Source organism: Lemur catta, chromosome 7 (assembly GCF_020740605.2).
Source record: "Lemur catta isolate mLemCat1 chromosome 7, mLemCat1.pri, whole genome shotgun sequence".
Classification (NCBI taxonomy): Eukaryota; Metazoa; Chordata; class Mammalia; order Primates; family Lemuridae; genus Lemur; species Lemur catta.
Genome location: NC_059134.1, coordinates 106,907,006 through 106,924,416, shown reverse-complemented (window position 1 = coordinate 106,924,416; position 17,411 = coordinate 106,907,006). Strand labels below are relative to the sequence as shown.

The 17,411-nt window shown below is 42.3% G+C and overlaps 1 protein-coding gene across 4 annotated transcripts in view; it reads left to right on the top strand.

The window, feature by feature from the left end:
- NAP1L4 (nucleosome assembly protein 1 like 4) overlaps positions 1 to 17,411 on the top strand; it is a 44,794-nt gene that overhangs the window by 3,415 nt on the left and 23,968 nt on the right. For 2 of the 4 annotated variants that reach the window (XM_045558466.1, XM_045558468.1), the window contains exons 2-7: positions 7,772 to 7,802; positions 8,627 to 8,685; positions 11,135 to 11,234; positions 13,571 to 13,712; positions 14,272 to 14,358; positions 15,965 to 16,096. In XM_045558466.1, the coding sequence (XP_045414422.1) occupies positions 7,789 to 7,802; positions 8,627 to 8,685; positions 11,135 to 11,234; positions 13,571 to 13,712; positions 14,272 to 14,358; positions 15,965 to 16,096 (534 nt within the window). In that variant the 5' untranslated portion in view covers positions 7,772 to 7,788. Of the gene's footprint in view, positions 1 to 7,769; positions 7,803 to 8,626; positions 8,686 to 11,134; positions 11,235 to 13,570; positions 13,713 to 14,271; positions 14,359 to 15,964; positions 16,097 to 17,411 lie in introns of those variants that run through there. The other 2 variants (XM_045558467.1, XM_045558469.1) reach the window with 1 other exon arrangement.

Genomic DNA, 17,411 nt, shown 5'->3' with positions numbered 1-17,411 from the left:
AAGAAAAATATCTTACGGACAAGAGGGTGATTTAAATTCCCGAAGGCTGAAGGGCCATCGACTGTATGTCATTACTGCCTGGAACCAGTCTCCCAGTGATGGCCTCTTTTTGAATAGTACGGCAGCTGCTGTGAGCTTGTTGGGAGTTTGGTCTGAGATTGCTGACTAAGGAGTGCTTACTTTTTTATTTGTTTAAAGGGAGATGTGTTTTAGGCATCCAGAGTAAAAGGCTGACATTCTTAGTTTGATTCTTTATACCACTTCTGTGATAGGAAGTAGCTGACATGGAATGTCTGCAGGAAACCTTACTCATCTGGCCTCAGCTTACTTTTCCTGGGACTTCTTAGGCTAGCAAATTCGTGCCTCTCTGAACTACTGTTGTGAGATTTTCTGTGAGTCCAGAGTAATGGAGAACCCACGTTGATAGGTAGGTAGTAAAGAATTTTGTATTAGTTATGAAGTCTTTAAGAAATAGTTTGTGGCCTGGCATGGTGCCTCACGCTTATAATCCCAGCACTCTGGGAGGCTGAGGGTGGAGGATTGCTTGAGGCCAGGAATTCAAGACCAGCCTGGGCAACATAACAAGACCCAGTCTCTGCAAAAAAATAAAGAAGCTGGGTGTGGTGGTGCACACTTGTAGTCCTAGCTACTTGGGAGGCTGAGGTGGGAGGGTTGCAGGCAGTGTGATGATGCTGCAGTGAGCTATGATCATGACACTGCACTTCAGCCTGGGAACCAGTGAGACCCTGTCTCTAAAATGAGAGAAAATTTTAAAAAAGAAATAGTTCACAGTGATGTATATTTGTTTTCATTTGACAGTCATTGTTTTCCTACCCTGCCCTCTTAAGAGAAAGCAGGGCTACTTTACTTTGCCACTGAATTTTAAATTTTCTTTTTAGGGGCAGGAGAGGCACTGTATTTTTCCTGTATGAAAACTACAAAAGATCACTTTGTGAACTTTACCTTTTGATCTTGACCACACTCCAGCCTTAGACTTCCTCTTATATATATATACTCTCTCAGCTGTTAAAACTAAGTGTGCTTCCATTCCATGTCCTTGAAACTTTTTTTTAACATGCTGTGCATTTATCATTATCCAAAAAAGCCTGTTCAAAAACAAGATGAGGGTGAGTGTGGTGGCTCATGCCTGTAATCCCAGCACTTTGGGAGGCTGAGGCAGGAGGATGTCTTGAGGCCAGGAGTTTGAAACCAGCCTGAGCAACATAGTGAGATGCCCATCTCTATAAAAAATAATAATAAAAAAAATCAGCCAGGTGTAGTGGCATGTGGCTGTAGTCCCAGCGACTCAGCAGGCTAAGGCAGAAGGATCACTTGAGCCCAGGAGTTCCGGGCTGCATTGAGCTGTGTTCACGCCACTACATTCCCAGCCTGGGCAACAGGTGGAGATCCTGTTAAATTAAAAAAAAAAAAAAAAAAAAATTAAGACAACCAAGATGAGGTGATTTCTGTTGAATAGTTTTGTGGTGGAAAGAACAACTATATACTTTATATACAAAGGCTATAAATTATTGTCATACTTTAAAATAGTACGTGTTTACTCAGTTATCATGAAGTAGCTTTCAGTGCTTTGCATCTATTTATTTATTTTTATTCCTTCCTGAGCACCTTCTAGTTGCTGGGGTCTCGCACTGAATAAAACAGACACGAGACCTTGCCCTCACTTCTGCAGTGGGAGACAGACACCCAAGTTAGACGGTGTAGTAGGTGCTTTTGAGAAAAAAAGTAGCCAGGAGTGGGGACTTCGATGGTTGCAATTCAAAACAGATGGAGAGGGAAGTGCCTTGCTGACAAGGTGAGGAGATCTTTAAATGTGTACTAGATTAAGCAGACTTCTAAATACACTAATTGGTCACACACTAATGAACTGCCTGCCAAGAGGAGTGGGGGAGAAGAGGGGACGGAGGAGCCTGGAGTGCAGCCAGGAGGACCACTGCCTCAAGTAAAAGTGGAGTGTTTCAGCAAACGAAAGGAAATCATTTTTTACTTTTTTCCTGAAATCTGGGGGCTTGGCCTCCAGCAAGTCTCTGAAGATATGGTCCACTGTTGTCTGGTGGTAGTTATTTCTGTAGGTGTTGGAAGCAAACATGAGTGAGGAAATGTTTTTACCCTTTGTCTTCAGAATCTGCTTGGTACAGGCTAAGTTGTATGTGGGGTCCGTGGGGCCATGCTTTATATAGGTCACACAGGTAAACTGTCACTCAACAACAGTGAATTAATTAATGAAGCAGGTATTTCCTGCAACCTGTTTCATGCCAAGTGCTGTGCTGGGCCCCTGGGCCTGCTGTATTGAGCAAATAGACAGGGTCTCTGCCCCCATGGAAATCATTCTTTAGTGCTGTGGTCCTCAGCCGCTGGGCCAGGAACTGGGCTGACTGCCCCCTGCTCCCCGCTACTCCCCAGTCTGTGAAAAATTGTCTTTCATGAACTGGTCCCTGGTGCCAAAAAGCTTGAGGAGCACTGCATTAGTGGGAAGATAAACATGTATTGTTTATTCATTGTTTTTAAACACTGTAACATAAAATTAACACAATTAACTTGTGATACTAGGGAGTGGCAATGATAGACTGAATAAGGAGTCTGCTGGCCAGGAGCAGTATCAGTGAAGTCTGGACGGTCTCAGGGCTTCGTGTATTTGCCAGCTTTTGTAGTTGGGGACATTGGGAATTTATTTGTTTTTTAGAGATAGGGTCTCTCTTCGTCACCCAGGTAGCTGGCACTGCAGGTGCATACCACCATGCCCTCCTAATTTAAAATTTTTTTGTAGAGATGAGGTCTCACTATGTTGCTCAGGCTGGTATTTCTAGTTTCTTTAATGATAAGATTGAGGAGTTGCGCGTGTGTGTGTGTGTGTGTGTGTGTGTGTGTGTGTGTGTGTGTGTGTTTGTTGTTGGAGACATGGTCTCACTTTGTCTTCCAGGCTGGAGTACAGTGGCCTCATCATAGGTCACTGAAACTTCAAACTCCTGGGCGCAAGTGATCTCGCATCTCAGCCTCTTGTGTAGCTGGGCCTGCAGGAGCACGCCACTACACCCCTAATTTAAAAAAAATTTTTTGTAGAGACAATATCTTGCTATATTCCTCAAGCTGGTCTCAAACTTCTTGGCCTCAAGCTATTGTCCTGCCTCAGCCTCCCAAAGTTTTGGAATTACAGGTGTGAGCCACTGTGCCTAGCCTACAAAAAAATTAAAAAAAAAAAAAAATTAGCTGGATGTGGTGGCATGTGCCTATAGTCCAGGTACTTAGGAGGCTGAGGCAGAAGGCTTGTTTGAGCCCAGGAGTGTACTCCTGCCTGGGCAACAGAGTGAGACACTATCTCTTAAGAAAAATATAAAAATTTTAAAATTTTGATTTTGTGAAGGGTGATCATACTCTCCCGCTTACTCCTTTCTCTTTCAAAAGTGGCCCAATTCTGGCCCGGTGCAGTGGCTCATGCCGGTAGTTCTAGCACTCTGGGAGGCTGAGGTGGGCAGATTGCTTGCTCAGGAGTTCAAGACCAGCCTGAGCAAGAGTGAGACCCCGTCTCCTGAACTGCTGCATTCTTTTGAAAATTTAGGATATTCTTTTGCCTGGTATCCCTTTCATAATTTAACTTCATTGCCTTTAAGTTATTTTTTTAGTTGACAAAAATTATATATGTTTATCGTATACAACATGATGTTTTGAAATAAGTATACATTGTAGAATGGCTAGATCAAACTAATTAACATATTTACCATTTTTTTGCGGTAAGAGCAGTTAAAATCTATTCTCAACGATTTTCAAGTCTATGATACATCGTTATTATTAGTAGTTACAGTCACCGTGTTGTGCTGTAGATCTCTTGATTGCCTTCTAAAAGTCAGAGAACCTTCCTGATGAGTTTTGGACTATGATTTCGTAAAACTAACTTTTAACTCAGCATACCAACATTTCAAACAAATGGAGTTTATTTTTCTCAAACCTGTAAATTTGATAGTTCCTTATAACATATTATTTTAACAGTTTTAGGGATTGCTAAACAAAAGTAAATAGTTTGGGGTGATGAAACTGGACTAATTGAACTTTAGTTTGTTTATAATGTCACCACTCTGCCTCGTTTACTTATACAGGTGAGCATTCCTAACCCAAAATCTGAAATCCAAAACCTTTTGAGCGCTGACATGACGCCTCAAGTGGAAAATTCCACACCTAAGGTCATGTGAAGGGTCACAGTCAAAACTTTGTTTCAGCACGAAATTATTAAAAATACTATATAAAATTATCTTCAGTTAGTGTGTATAAGGTATATATGAAACATAAATGGATTTCATGTTTAGACTTGGATTCCATCCCATATCTTCTCTTTATGTATATGTAAATATTCCAGAATCCATAATATCCTGCAATCGAAAACACTTCTGGTCCCAAGCATTTTGAATAAGGGATATTCAACCTGTATAAAGGGTGCAGTGTTTAAAGTAACTGGATTTGTTGGTTTCCTGTCAGGCAGTACATGCAATAGTCTATGTGCATGTTAGAGTTATCCAAGTGAAAGAGACCTGGTGTACTGGTCATTTAGTACCTGAGAGCTACCTATACTGTCTTCCGGTTTATGGGTGGTGAAACTGGGGTGTAGAGGAAGGGTGTACAGGTAGGAAATGATAGGAGTAGGGTTTTGGTTTTTTGTTTTGTTTTTTTTTTGAGACAGAGTCTCACTCTGTCGCCTGGGCTAGAGAGCTGTGGTGTCAGCGTAGCTCACAGCAACCTCAAACTCCTGGGCTCAAGCGATCCTCCCGGCCGGGCGGGGTGGCTCAGGCCTGTAATCCTATCACTCTGGGAGGCTGAGGTGGGTGGATCGTTTGAGCTCAGGAGTTCGAGACCAGCCTGAGCAAGAGCGAGATCCCGTCTCTACTAAAATAGAAAGAAATTATATGGACAACTAAAATATATAGAAAAAGTTAGCCGGGCATGGTGGCGCATGCCTGTAGTCCCAGTTACTCGGGAGGCTGAGGCAGGAGGATCGCTTGAGCCCAGGAGTTTGAGGTTGCTGTGAGCTAGGGTGACGCCACAGCTCTCTAGCCCGGGAGACAGAGTGAGACTCTGTCTTAAAAAAAAAAAAAAAAGCAATCCTCCCACCTCAGTTTCCCGAGTAGCTGGGACTACAGGCATGTGCACTACAATCAGCTAATTTTTTTAAAAAAAATTTTGTGGAGACATTTTTTTTTCAGACATTGCCCAGGCTAGTCTCAAACTCTTGGCTTCCAGCAATACTCCTGCCTTGGCCTCCCAAAGTGCTGGGATTACAGGTGCAAGCCACTGCTGCTGCCCTCTTTTGTTTTGTTTTGTTTTGTGTTTTTTTTGGAGAATATTGTATTGAGTTTAACTTAACTACCTTGTCATCATGTGACCAAAAATAGTATTAAACAGCACATGCCTTCACATGAATGAAGATTAAGTGAATTATTGTATAAATGTAATCTCTTGAGTTAGAATGGTTGTCACTCTGTGGAGAGGTGAGCCTCTGTAGCCTATGTCCTGAGATAGGTTGTTTGTGGATTCAGCAGATATTTAGTGTGCCAGGAGTGGTGCGCCCTCTGGGACTGGGTAGTGAACAGGTGGAGAGGGAGTGTTTTCACGCTCTGTTTCAAACACAGGAATTTCGTGGGAATGCCGCTGTACAGCAGGACCGTGACCCTGCCTGAGTCGTTGCTTGTCATCCGTCCCAACACCAGCAATAGAATCTGTAACTGGGCAGGTAGAGGCAGCAAGCAGCGCAGTGGCTGGTGGTGGTAGGGAAGGGTCGAGAGGCTCCATCTGAGACCCAAATGCAGGTTTTACTAGCTGTGTGACCTGGGATTGGGCACCTGACCTTTCTGAGCCTCAGTTTCCTCTCTTGTAAACTGAGGCTAGTCCCTCTCTGGGAGAGTTGGTGTGAGTATAAAATGTATACATAAGTCCCTTGCCAATACAGGGGGTGTTGTAAATTAAAAGTGTGGCTTTATTAGGTGTTAATATTATTGATTGGGTAGTGACAGTGAGAGTTGTCCATTGAACTGACAGCGATGGCTGCTTCCAGGATAGTGGGCTCCTCTGAGCAAGTAGTGAATCTGTGTGGTCTAGGGAAGGTGCTGTTAGATATGTTTGTTAGGCAATGGGGAGCTTTAATTAAGTAGGCAAATTATACTTGATGTCATTGTGTAACTAGTTTGGCAGTATATATTTAATATCAGGATCGGTTCATGTTCTTTGACCCAGAAATGCTACTGTGGCAATCCTATTGCCATGTAAGTTAAGAATGACTGAAGGTGGGAAACCATATAAACTAAGAGGTTCATGGAGACGTTATCAAAGATACATAGTAGGAAAAAACTCACCTTGCCGTTTAACTACTGTAAATGGTACGTGTACTTGCTCTTAGAATGTTGTCATCAGACAATTCCTGTGAAGCCTGCCTGGCTCACACCTCGGTTTCCAGTGTGAGGAAAAGCAGACTGTAAACTCAGGAGGGCTGTGGCTGCAGCAAACTTGGCAAAGGAGAGTGAGCTGGGAGTAGGGGTGGTGCAGCAGGCAGGGCTGGGGTGGGTAGCGATGGGGATTCTGCAGAACGGGATGGGGACCGTTGGAGGGTTTTTAAAATGGTCACTGACGTGGGCTGGGCTTGGTAACTGGTGTGGTAGTGGTGGTATGGCCAGCCATTGTGGGATTTGCTGCATTATTTTTTTCCTTCTGGTTTTCATCTATCTCATTAAAGCAAATAGTTTAGTATTTTGAATTTTGAAAATAATTAGCATGTTTTATTTTGAAACAATAAAAACCTAATGAAAAATGCAGTTGAGTTAACTACAAAACAGTTGTAGATCATAAATTCTAACTGGGGCTATTTTTCTTAAATACAAAGTTTATTTTGTTATTTTGTTTTACCCTAAAAATTTCTGATTGAGTGGTTTGGACATTGCTCAAATAGCTAAGAATGGCACGTTAACCAGTTTCCAGTGGGAACAACCCTTCACAGAGGCTCTCAGATGTATATAAATACATTTGGTAGTTGAGGGAACTTTATAACTGCACTGCAGTTTTATTTTACATTTAAGGACCATTTTAAGCTATGTGTTTAGATGTTACTATGAACACATTTGGATTGGGTTTTGAAATTTTATTTACTTTATTAATATCAAGTTTTTTTATTTAGGAAGAAGACCCCATAGAACCCATCCTTAATATTCATAGGTACAAAGTCATCTAGTTCTACCATCTAGGGATAATCATTTTTAATATGTGCCTTATAAAAGTAGAATCATATTTAATACCATGTTTTCACACAAGCAATACATGTTCATTGTAGAAGTAATAGAAGATACAGAATTTTAAAAATCATCTTGTGAATTAGTTTGAAAGACAGTGTAATCACTGGTAAATGCTTGGAATTACTCTAAAATAATTTGGCTAGCGTTAATATGTGTTCCTGTTGCTGATTTTATTATAGAGATGAGGCAAATTGGAATTGATCTTATTTTGAAGTCTGGTCATTTTAGTGCCAATGAGAGTAATTTTTATGAGTAAAATCTGAAAGTAATGAAATGCACAGATCTTGAGTGTATAATTTAATGAGTTTTGACAAATATATACACCCAGGTGACCTTGGTCAAGACCCAAAACATTTTTTGTCACTCCAGAAAGTTCCCTCCTGTCCCTTCTGATAGATCTGTACCCATAGACAGTCATTGTTAAAGATTACGTTTGAACAAAAGGTTTTGTTTGTGAATATAATTATTACAACTCTTTTTAATTGTAGGGGATAAAAACTTGCAGATGGCAGATAACAGGTAAGCCAAAACGGACTTTGTTTATTAAAGTTTAAAATACAGCGTACCGGTAGCACCATCAGACCAGATGCGTTTAGGCTCTGGCTGATGGCTGGCAGAGGGCGTGTGTGTTTGTGCCTACAAAAAAATTGCTTCAGACATGAACAGTGTCTCATGTTGATACTTAGAAACCTTTTATAGAAAGCAGGCTTTAACACCCTGGGGAGGAAGTGGTGTAATCCAGTTCACACCATCCTAACATTCTGTAACCTCCAGGGTCAAGTGAAAGATTGTGTTTCGTGGATTGTTTGGGGATCACTTTTGGTTGTGTTTATTTTTGAGGAGGGAGGTGTGTCCAGGCATCTTTGAAAACTGTTAGACCTATTTTCATGGAGCTCCATTGTTTTTAGAGATGTTGCATAGTTAGCTTTCCAGAGCCCCTTTGAGCACTGTCTGAACTTGGTAAGACTGCTGGGCTTTGATCACATGAGCAGCTGATGAGTCGCAGTTGGTTTGTTTGGTTTGGTTGGAGGGCCAAAAGCAGATTTTTTGAGCAAATAAGCTGTAGAAATGAAAGCTATCTAAGGAGCTTTAACTAGACTTGGAAATTAGAACTGTGTAGGGTGGCATGTGAAACGAGGGGGTGTTAAGTGGTAGAGTGTTTTTTAATAACAGAGTAAAGCGTCTCTCAGTTAGCACATGTGCATGGCAGTAGTTCTCTTCCGCCCAAATCCGAAGTCACTGGAGAGACACCTCTTACTATGTAGAAATAAGACAATGCCCATTTGTCCTGTTTGTCTTCAGAACTTTCTTTACTATGACACTTTTTAAACATACTGTTTCAGTTTTTCAGATGGGGTTCCTTCAGATGCCGTGGAAGCTGCTAAAAATGCAAGTAATACAGGTTAGTTCACTGCACAAAAAAAATTAAGTAAAGAATTGCTACACTGATTTTTTAGGAAAGCTAGAGTAATTAAAATGAGTATCACTACCTCATTTAAATTTTTTTTTATTATATTAAGTTCAGACTCTAAAGTAAAGAGAATGGCACAGTGTACCTACCATCACCTAGCTTTAGTCTTAGTAAATGACCAGTCTTTTTTCTTGTTTTATTTTATATTTTGAGACAGGGTCTTGCTGTGTTGTCCAGGTTGGTCTTAAACTCCTGGGCTCAAGTGATCCTCCTGCCTGAGCCTCCCGAGTAGCTGGGACTACAGGCACATGCCATTGTCTGTACCCTTAACTTTCCTTCCCCTGGTGATTTTTTTTTTTTTTAAGCCAAATTTAGCAGTGAGAGGTTGTACACCAACTTTAGTGACACTAATGTTAATAAGTTCTGATAACCTGCTACCATCAAACCAGCCCCCCTGGTGGTTTTGGAGCAAATCCCAGATGCAGCATATTGTCTATAAATTCACAGATTTGATATCTTTCCTCCATTTAAAAAAATCTATATATACATACTCCTCTCCCTTCCAAACTATTTGAAAGCAAGTTGTGGATATTTTCTTCTTTCTTAAAAGAATTTAGTGTAAGTTTCCTAAAAACTAGAATGAATTGTTAACCACAGTGCCATTACCACCACCAAGAAACTTAACATTGATATATTACTAATATCTAACATACAATCATGTTCATATTTCCCTCGTTTTCTCAGCAGTTTTTTTCTGCCTGACACCTAAATCTGGGACCTAGTAGAGGTTCATGCATTATATTTAATAGTATTTCCATTGTTTGTCAGTCATCTCCTCACCTTTTATCTTTTATTACATTGACACATCAGAGCACTCTGGGCCACAGTTGCCTTGCAGAATGCCCACAATCTGGATTTGCCTACTTGTCACCTCTTCATAAGATTCAGGGTGACATTCTGGCAAGAATGGCACACAGGTGACCGGGTTCAGTGGGCGTTGTGTCGGGAGGCACAGTGTGTCAGGTGGGTCCCTGCCTGGGGTGCCGAGATGGAGGGTTTGGTTGAGGTGGTATCTGCCAGACTTCTCTCGCCTCGGGAGCAGTCTATGGGGCCGTGTGGCTGTCCTCCCCTTCAGCGTTTCCCGTGGTACCCTCAGCACCCGTGGATGGTCCTTGCCTCGTCAGCTAATCACATTGGTGCAAATGGTGTTTTTCTAGTTCTGCCAATCCTGGTGTACATCACGTATTGAAGAAGAACTTCTGTTCCCCTTATTTCAGTGTCACCACAGACTTGTGGATTATTGCTTTCGTCAGTGTGTTATCAGTTTCCATCATTTTTCATTTTGGTGTGCAGATTGTCCCATTTGGCCATTGGGAGTCCCTTCAGGCTGGCTTCTGAGTCTTTTTGGCAGGTTCTTGTTGGTTTCTGAGTACTTCTAGCTTTGCAGCGCAATGTGGTGTTCCCTTTTACCTTGAGCTTTCCTTACCCAAGCCCTGGCATCCACCATTTTTCCAAAGGACCTTGTTCCTTTTAATGGGGAAATATTCCTAGAAACCAAAATACAGAAGCTAGGTATGATTGTGCGCCTCTGTATCAGTGGACAGAGTGAGAGGAGATGTAAATTTATACACATATGCTCTCCTGTACTGTTTACATATTACACACATATACATTAAATACACATACACAATGTTTTGTGTTGGTGGGTGTGTTTACAGTTCTAAATGTTAAAATTGAACACCTACTAGGTGTGTTTGGCTTGCCCACATCGTGGGAGAATGCTCAAGTATGTACTGCCTTTTGAATAAGGGAAGGATGTGAAGGTATTATGTCATTAAGAGGGAAATTATGAGGGGTTGAGCCACTCCATAGTCACAGCTAAGTGAAAGGACAGTCACTACCCCCTGCAGATCTCAGTTGTTTATTGGGAAATGGGCTTCTAAATCCAGACAGCTCAGGATTGTAAATTCAGTGCGAATGTGGGTAAGTGGGAAAGGGAGCAGGACGGTCAGCAGGGTCAGCAGTGCTCCCCGGAGGGGTGGGTTTGAGCGGAAGGGAGCCAGGGGCAGAGGCAAGCGGGACACGCGAGGGGGACTGGAAAGCCCAGTGCCCTCAGGGAGCGAGGGAGAGGCAGGCCCTCCTGGACCCTGTGGTCCGTGGTGCCATGGTGAGTGAGGCACCAGTGGACGCTGTCTTACTTCGAGGAACTGATCTCATCCCTGTCCTTGACTCTGGACACCACTGTGGGACTTGGGGGGAGAGGTGAGGTAACTGGAGACAGACCACCTCAACGTAGCAGTTAGAAGCCACTTGGTATGTGTGTTTAGGAATAAAGGTAGCTAAGCAAAGCTATGGAGATGTATATTGATAATTTTTGACTCTTGGCTGTTGTGTGCTGGGCATATTTTAATATTTTTGGTCTTGTTTTAACTCTTCATAGAAAAGCTTACAGATCAGGTGATGCAGAATCCTCAAGTTTTGGCAGCTTTACAGGAGCGACTTGACAATGTCTCTCACACCCCTTCGAGCTACATCGAAACGTAAGTGTGCTGCGAATAAGGCCTGATGCAACTAGAAGAAACAAAAGGAGAACAAAGAAAAACCCATTTTGCAGTTCCTCAGAGTAGGAATAAGCATGTTTTTCATTCCATAGACATTGCCTCCTGAGAGCCAGGCACTGGGGTCAGAGATGAGCAACCCTGCCCTGTGCCTGGGTTCAGAGTCCGTCTGGTGGAGGGAATGGCACAGCCTGTGGAGTTGTCTGATGGGGTGCACAGTGCCATCCTGTGGAGGTTTAGAGGACTTCATAGATCATATGAGCTGGCTAGGACAAGGAGGAGTTGGCCAGGGCAACTGGGGCCTCCAAAGCCAGCTAAGAAAACCCTCCTCCTTGGCTCAAGACATAAACCTGCAACACCAACACCTTTGCTTTTTTGCAAGAGGCCTGTGTCTTAGATGTGTGTATTGTGCGGTGAAAATAATAAGGGTGCCTATCCTGGGATCCTGGCACGGCTCTATGCAGGGCCTGCCTGCCTCCCTCCCGGAAGGGATGAGCCAGCACTGACTCCTGTCTGCAGTCAGGTCAGGCCGTGGTCTCATGGGAGGTCCCATGCTCTACACGCCTTCCCCACACTGGGCTTGTTGATGTCCCCCAGGGCTGCTGTAATTGGGGTTTGCTGTGCCTATTTAGAGGGTTCTTTGGGGATTCCTTAGGGGTTAAGGTTTTTTGATATATTTTTTTGCAGATTAAACCCATGGAATGGAGTGGTGCTGAGTGGGAGTGGCAGGAGTTGAGAATGAGTGATGGCTTCTAGTTTTCTGGCTTTAGAAACTGGGCGAGTGGGGTGGCATTCACAGAGAGGAACTGCGGGAATGGGAACGAGTCTTTGTGGGACTAGAATTGGTTCCACATTGGCCATATTACAGGAGAAGTGCTGAGGGTGAATAGGGTGTGCTTGGCATGAGTGACAGAGGACAGCTAGAGGGACACAAGGGTCCAGTTTGTTTGGCATCCTTTGTCATTGAAAAACTAAAATTGTATAATTAATATAGAAAAGAGGTACAAATGTCAACCTGTGTCTATCATTAAATTCTTACTCTGTTTTTCCCTTGCTCTCTTCTACTAGCAGGAGTTCTAGAATGTTAAACTGTAGTTGAGAGTCCTTGCTTAGGGACCCTTAGCTTGAGGTAGCTGTGAATCTGATTAACCCAGGACGGTGGCCCTTTGTGATTTAAGGCAGTTATTCCAGTACTTTCCAAACAGTGGTAAGTGTGTGAGCTGCCTGAATTCTGTGCTGCGTATTGCTGGAGGACAAGTGAAAGTGCTTGGCCCTGTGCTGGCACCGCACTTCAGGGCTCAGTCCATTCAGTCTGCCAGGGGGGCATTGCGTCTGCGATGAGACCAGGAATCTGCTCTTTGTTCTGCATGATTGGGACTGAGGGCTTTATTTTAAACAAGTAGTTTTGATGGGTTAAAAACAGTTTTTTGTTCTGATTTATAAAAGTAATGCATAGGTTGGTCCGAGTGCAGTGGTGTTTACAACTAATTGATCACAACCAGTTGGAGATTCCTTTGTTCCTTCTCCACTCCCACTGCTCCACTTGACAGCCTAAAAAAAAAAAAGTAATGCATAAAAACTAAACTTTGTTTAAAATATAGAATAATTAAAAGGCAAAGAAGCTCATAGTTGATCTGACTCTAGCATGATTACGAATAGGCCATGTTTGAATACTGTTCAACTTGCCATTGTTTCCAGTTTTTTGCTTTTATAAATAATCAGTGGACATTCCAGGATAAATAGTTGGTTATTTCCTTAGGATAAATTTTTTTTTTTTCTTTTTGAACACACCAGTCTCACTCTGTTGCTCTGGGTAGAGTGCAGTGGTGTCATCCTAGCTCATTGCAACCTCAAACTCCTGGGCTCAAGCGATCCTCCCACCTCGGCCTCCCAGAGTGCTGGGATCACAGGAGTGAGCTACCACACCTGGCCAGGATAAATTCCTAGAAGTAGAATTACTGGATCCAGAGAACATTTCCAGTGTTTCCATCTGCCCTTAGGAAAGATGAGTCAATCAGAGGCTTTACCCTCAGTCTCATGAAACCCAGGTGTTTTGTTTTAAATTGCCAGCTTTGTAAAGAAAAGAGAGTTATTATAAATTTGCATTCTTTTGGATACTTTATGAGACTGGACCTTTCTTCATGTTTGATGATTTGTGTGTTTTCTTATGTGAATTATCTTTAATGATTTTTAGGAGCTCTTTTTCATAGTAAGGGTGTTAATTCTATGTTAATCTAAATTTATGCTAATAAAATTAAAAAGCATGCTGCCTGATTTTGCAGACATAAAGGTGTTTTATTTGCTATTCTTTCTTTTAGTTTACCTAAAGCAGTAAAAAGAAGAATTAATGCATTAAAACAGCTTCAGGTGAGATGTGCACACATAGAAGCCAAGTTCTATGAAGAAGTTCATGACTTGGAAAGAAAGTATGCGGCGTTGTACCAGCCTCTCTTTGACAAGGTGGGCGCTCTGTAAATGCATTTGATGCTCACTGACTTACCAGGGTGTTACGTTCCAGTGAACTTACTATGAGGTGCAAATGTCCCGAGTCAAAATGCACTTAGTACACTTGACCTGCCCAACATTAGAGCTCAGCCTACCCTGTCTTCAACACTTCATTAGCCTACAGTTGGGCAAAATCACCTAATACAGTGCCTATTTTATAATAAAGTGTCGAGTATCTCGTGTAATTTATTGACTACTGTGCTGAAAGTGAAAAACAGAACTGGTGTGTGGTGGTTTCTGTTGAATGCCTGTGGCTTTTGCACCGTCATAAAGTCGAAACTCTCAAGTTGAACCATCGTGAATCATCTATATTTTAAATATTTCTTTAGGCAAAACATCCACATTTACCCAGTGAATCATTTAATGTTTTTCTTTAAGCCCTAATACAGAGGATCTTAATTCAGTTATAAAAATGTCCAGTTTTCAAAGTCTTTTCATAGACATCTTTATAAGCTCGTCTTAGCTCTTGAGTTTCCAGATACTGACAATTCTAATGAGTCTCGTTACTGTGTAGAGAAGAGAATTCATCACTGGTGATGTGGAGCCAACAGATGCGGAATCCGAATGGCACAGTGAAAACGAAGAGGAGGATAAATTGGCTGTAAGTTTTTTTTATTTTTATTTTTTATTTTATTTTTTCCCACCACGGCCCCCACCCCTGTAAGTTTTTTTTTTAAATGAGCATAACTTGTGTTCTGTTTTAATATTGTTAGAAATAAGAAACATTTTTTGATGATTTTTAATCATTGATAGCGAGTGCTTCTAACAGTAGGTGTTCCTTCATCATTGAGTTTTGGGGTGCTTCGATTCCTTTATGGTCCAGATCTAGCATCTGACAGTACTGTCAGTTAATATGGTGACACAGCCCTCCTTGATGACCTGTGGACAGTAGCGCATTGAAATAAGGGAGCAGACCAGCAAAGATTAAAGCATCAGTAAAAGTCTTAAGAGAAAACAGGTCAACAGGGGGAGATACCCACCTTGTTCTCAGTCCCTGGGAGGTTGGGAGAGTCGTGGTGAGGAGGGTGTCTTGGAAACGTTGATGTCATCTTGCTCAGTGGTCTTCTTGAGAGATACTTAGTCAGAGTGTGGCCCTGGGCTGACCAGTTACAGGTCATTGTGCTGTGGCACTTTCTGTCACCTGCTCACAGCCTTTTTCTGGTGACAGGTCTCTTTCTACTGCCATGGAAAATCCAACATGCCTCAGGTTGACTTTGTCAGCCTGATTTTATGTTTGGGAGATAAGCAGCTTTTAGCCTATAGCATTAACTTTTAGGGATTTTTTTGAAGTACATGTTAATTTTTATAATCATATATGGTTTTGATTTTTTAACAATATGTGGAGCCTGGCCTCTTTGAAGCCGTGGCTGTGGATTCATGTAGCTGTGAATCGGTTTCTTACAGCTCAAAAGAATCTGCCTTTGGTAATTTAAAAAGCCCACAAGATCACTTCATCATAGCAGTTCCATCTGACAAAGCATTCGGAATTTCACGTTTCCATCCAGTGTTGTGTTTAACCTCCCTTGGTCTCCATTTTCCCTGGGGCCAGCATGGCCTCCATGTTGCCATGTGGCCTTTCTGGTCACCACCCTGGTGTGTGCATGGTGCCTACAAACTGACAGTTACAGCCGCCTCCGTATAGCTAAATGTACCAGTTACTGAGCAGTTTCCTACTGCCGAAGATACTGCTGCAGCAAACATTTTTTATTTCAGCTTACTGTCCCCCACACATACATTTTAACCAGAGGTCAGGGTTCTTAGTTTAAGTGAGCTGTTTATCCTTGAACTGGATTTTCTTCGCGCTAACAGTAGTGGATGTTGTACGCATTTGCGTTGCATCTCCTCAAGGTTGATGCACACAATCTTCTGAGCTGCATTTGGTGGTGGGTGATTGTCCCAAGGTGAGCGCCCCGCAGAGCCAGCCTGGATGGTCTTTCCCACAGCTGGTGGCACTATGGCGTCTCTTCTGCTTTTTACCCCCCTGATAAGAAATTACATCATGGAATTACATATGGATGTAATGCCTTGGTTAGAAACATTTGGAAAGTGTCACATGCACAGTGGTTTTAGAGATGCAGACACTGAAAGAAGGATTTTTGGTAGAAATTTGTACGTGATTCTGAAATTCTGTATTAAGCCATTGAGTTATTTGTAAATTTTTTTTGTGAGAAGTGTTCTATTTTACATCTTTTTTTTTTTTTTTTTAGGGAGACGTGAAAAATAAAGTTGTCATAGCAGAAAAAGAAACAGCAACTGCTGAAGAGCCGAACCCCAAAGGAATCCCAGAGTTCTGGTTCACCATCTTTAGAAATGTAGATATGCTGAGTGAGTTAGTCCAGGTGAGCAGGTTTCTGCTTGTGGAGAGATTTTATGGTGATGTTCTAAAATTGCTCACCTGTGGTGTTGCCTAAGCACTGCTTAACTGGATACCGGAGGTTGTTCACAGTGGGTGGGAAGGCACTTTCTGTGACCAGGAACGCAGGCCAGCCGTCCTGGTGGCACAGGGAGGTTTCTTCACTGCAAGGCTTCCCGCTGTCTTTTGCAGGTCTGGGTGGGCGGGGAAGGCGGGCAGCCCCCAGTCTGAGCCAAAACTTGTGCATCAGGTCATTTTGTCTCCTGTAAAGGTGACAAATAGAGTCAAGACCCCAGCTCCATTCCACTGTGGTGTGGATGAACAAGAAAGGATAAGGGCAAGAGACAAGAGTAGAAGAATTCATTTTGAAGGGATGTGCTGTGTGTGTATGTGGACACACATGTGCACACTAAATACTTCTCAGCATATTTTTGGAATTTGAAATGGGCCTGCTAGTTGTGCAACCTCGCTAGTTGCACAAATGTATATAACAAGTTGCTGATATTTTCTAATCGTTTCCCTTAAAAAAGTCTCTATTGAAAACAAAGGTTCATCTGCAAAATGGAGAGTTTTAAAAAAAGAAGAAATAGCCAACCTTTCTGGGTTTTTTGTCTTGCCTTGTGATCCTTCCTGTAATGAAATGATGAACCAATTAAAAGGTAACATATTTGATTTTCCCTGAAATGAGTTATAGAAGTTTCTAGAATATAGAAACAAGTCCTGCCTTAAGGCTTATTGCCTGACTTGCTGTCTGGGTTTTCGTTACTCCAGAATCCCCACAGACGGCCACATTTTGCATTCAGACTTGGTTGGGACAGCTCTGAGCCCTGTGCCTGTGTCTGCACAGGGCTGCCTGTGTCACAGAGCAGCACAGCCATTGTCCCTTGCAGACAGCACCATTGTAATTAGCACAGGGTTTTACAAATACATTTTTAATGGTTTTCAGAAATTTACCAATGCTGCCTCTGCTGCCTTGCTTATTTAGTGCCTATCTTCTTTCCTGAGCTGAAACTTAAGAGGGAAAGAATGATGCATTTCTTATTCTTCTAAAATATCATTGGAAATAGAATAGGCAGCCTCGCTTTTCCTGATCTGAGCTTCGTTTTCATATGGAGTGGTGGAATTTAAGAAGACTGGACCACACTTTTAAAAGAATGCCGTGAGCCAGAATTTCATTGGAAAAATTAAATAATATTTACCCGAGTCTTATTTGCATCCTGTCTATATTAGAATCATCTGGGCAACTTACCGTAAATAGCCACATCATTGCCCTCTTCCGCCAGGGAGAGTGCTGAGGACTT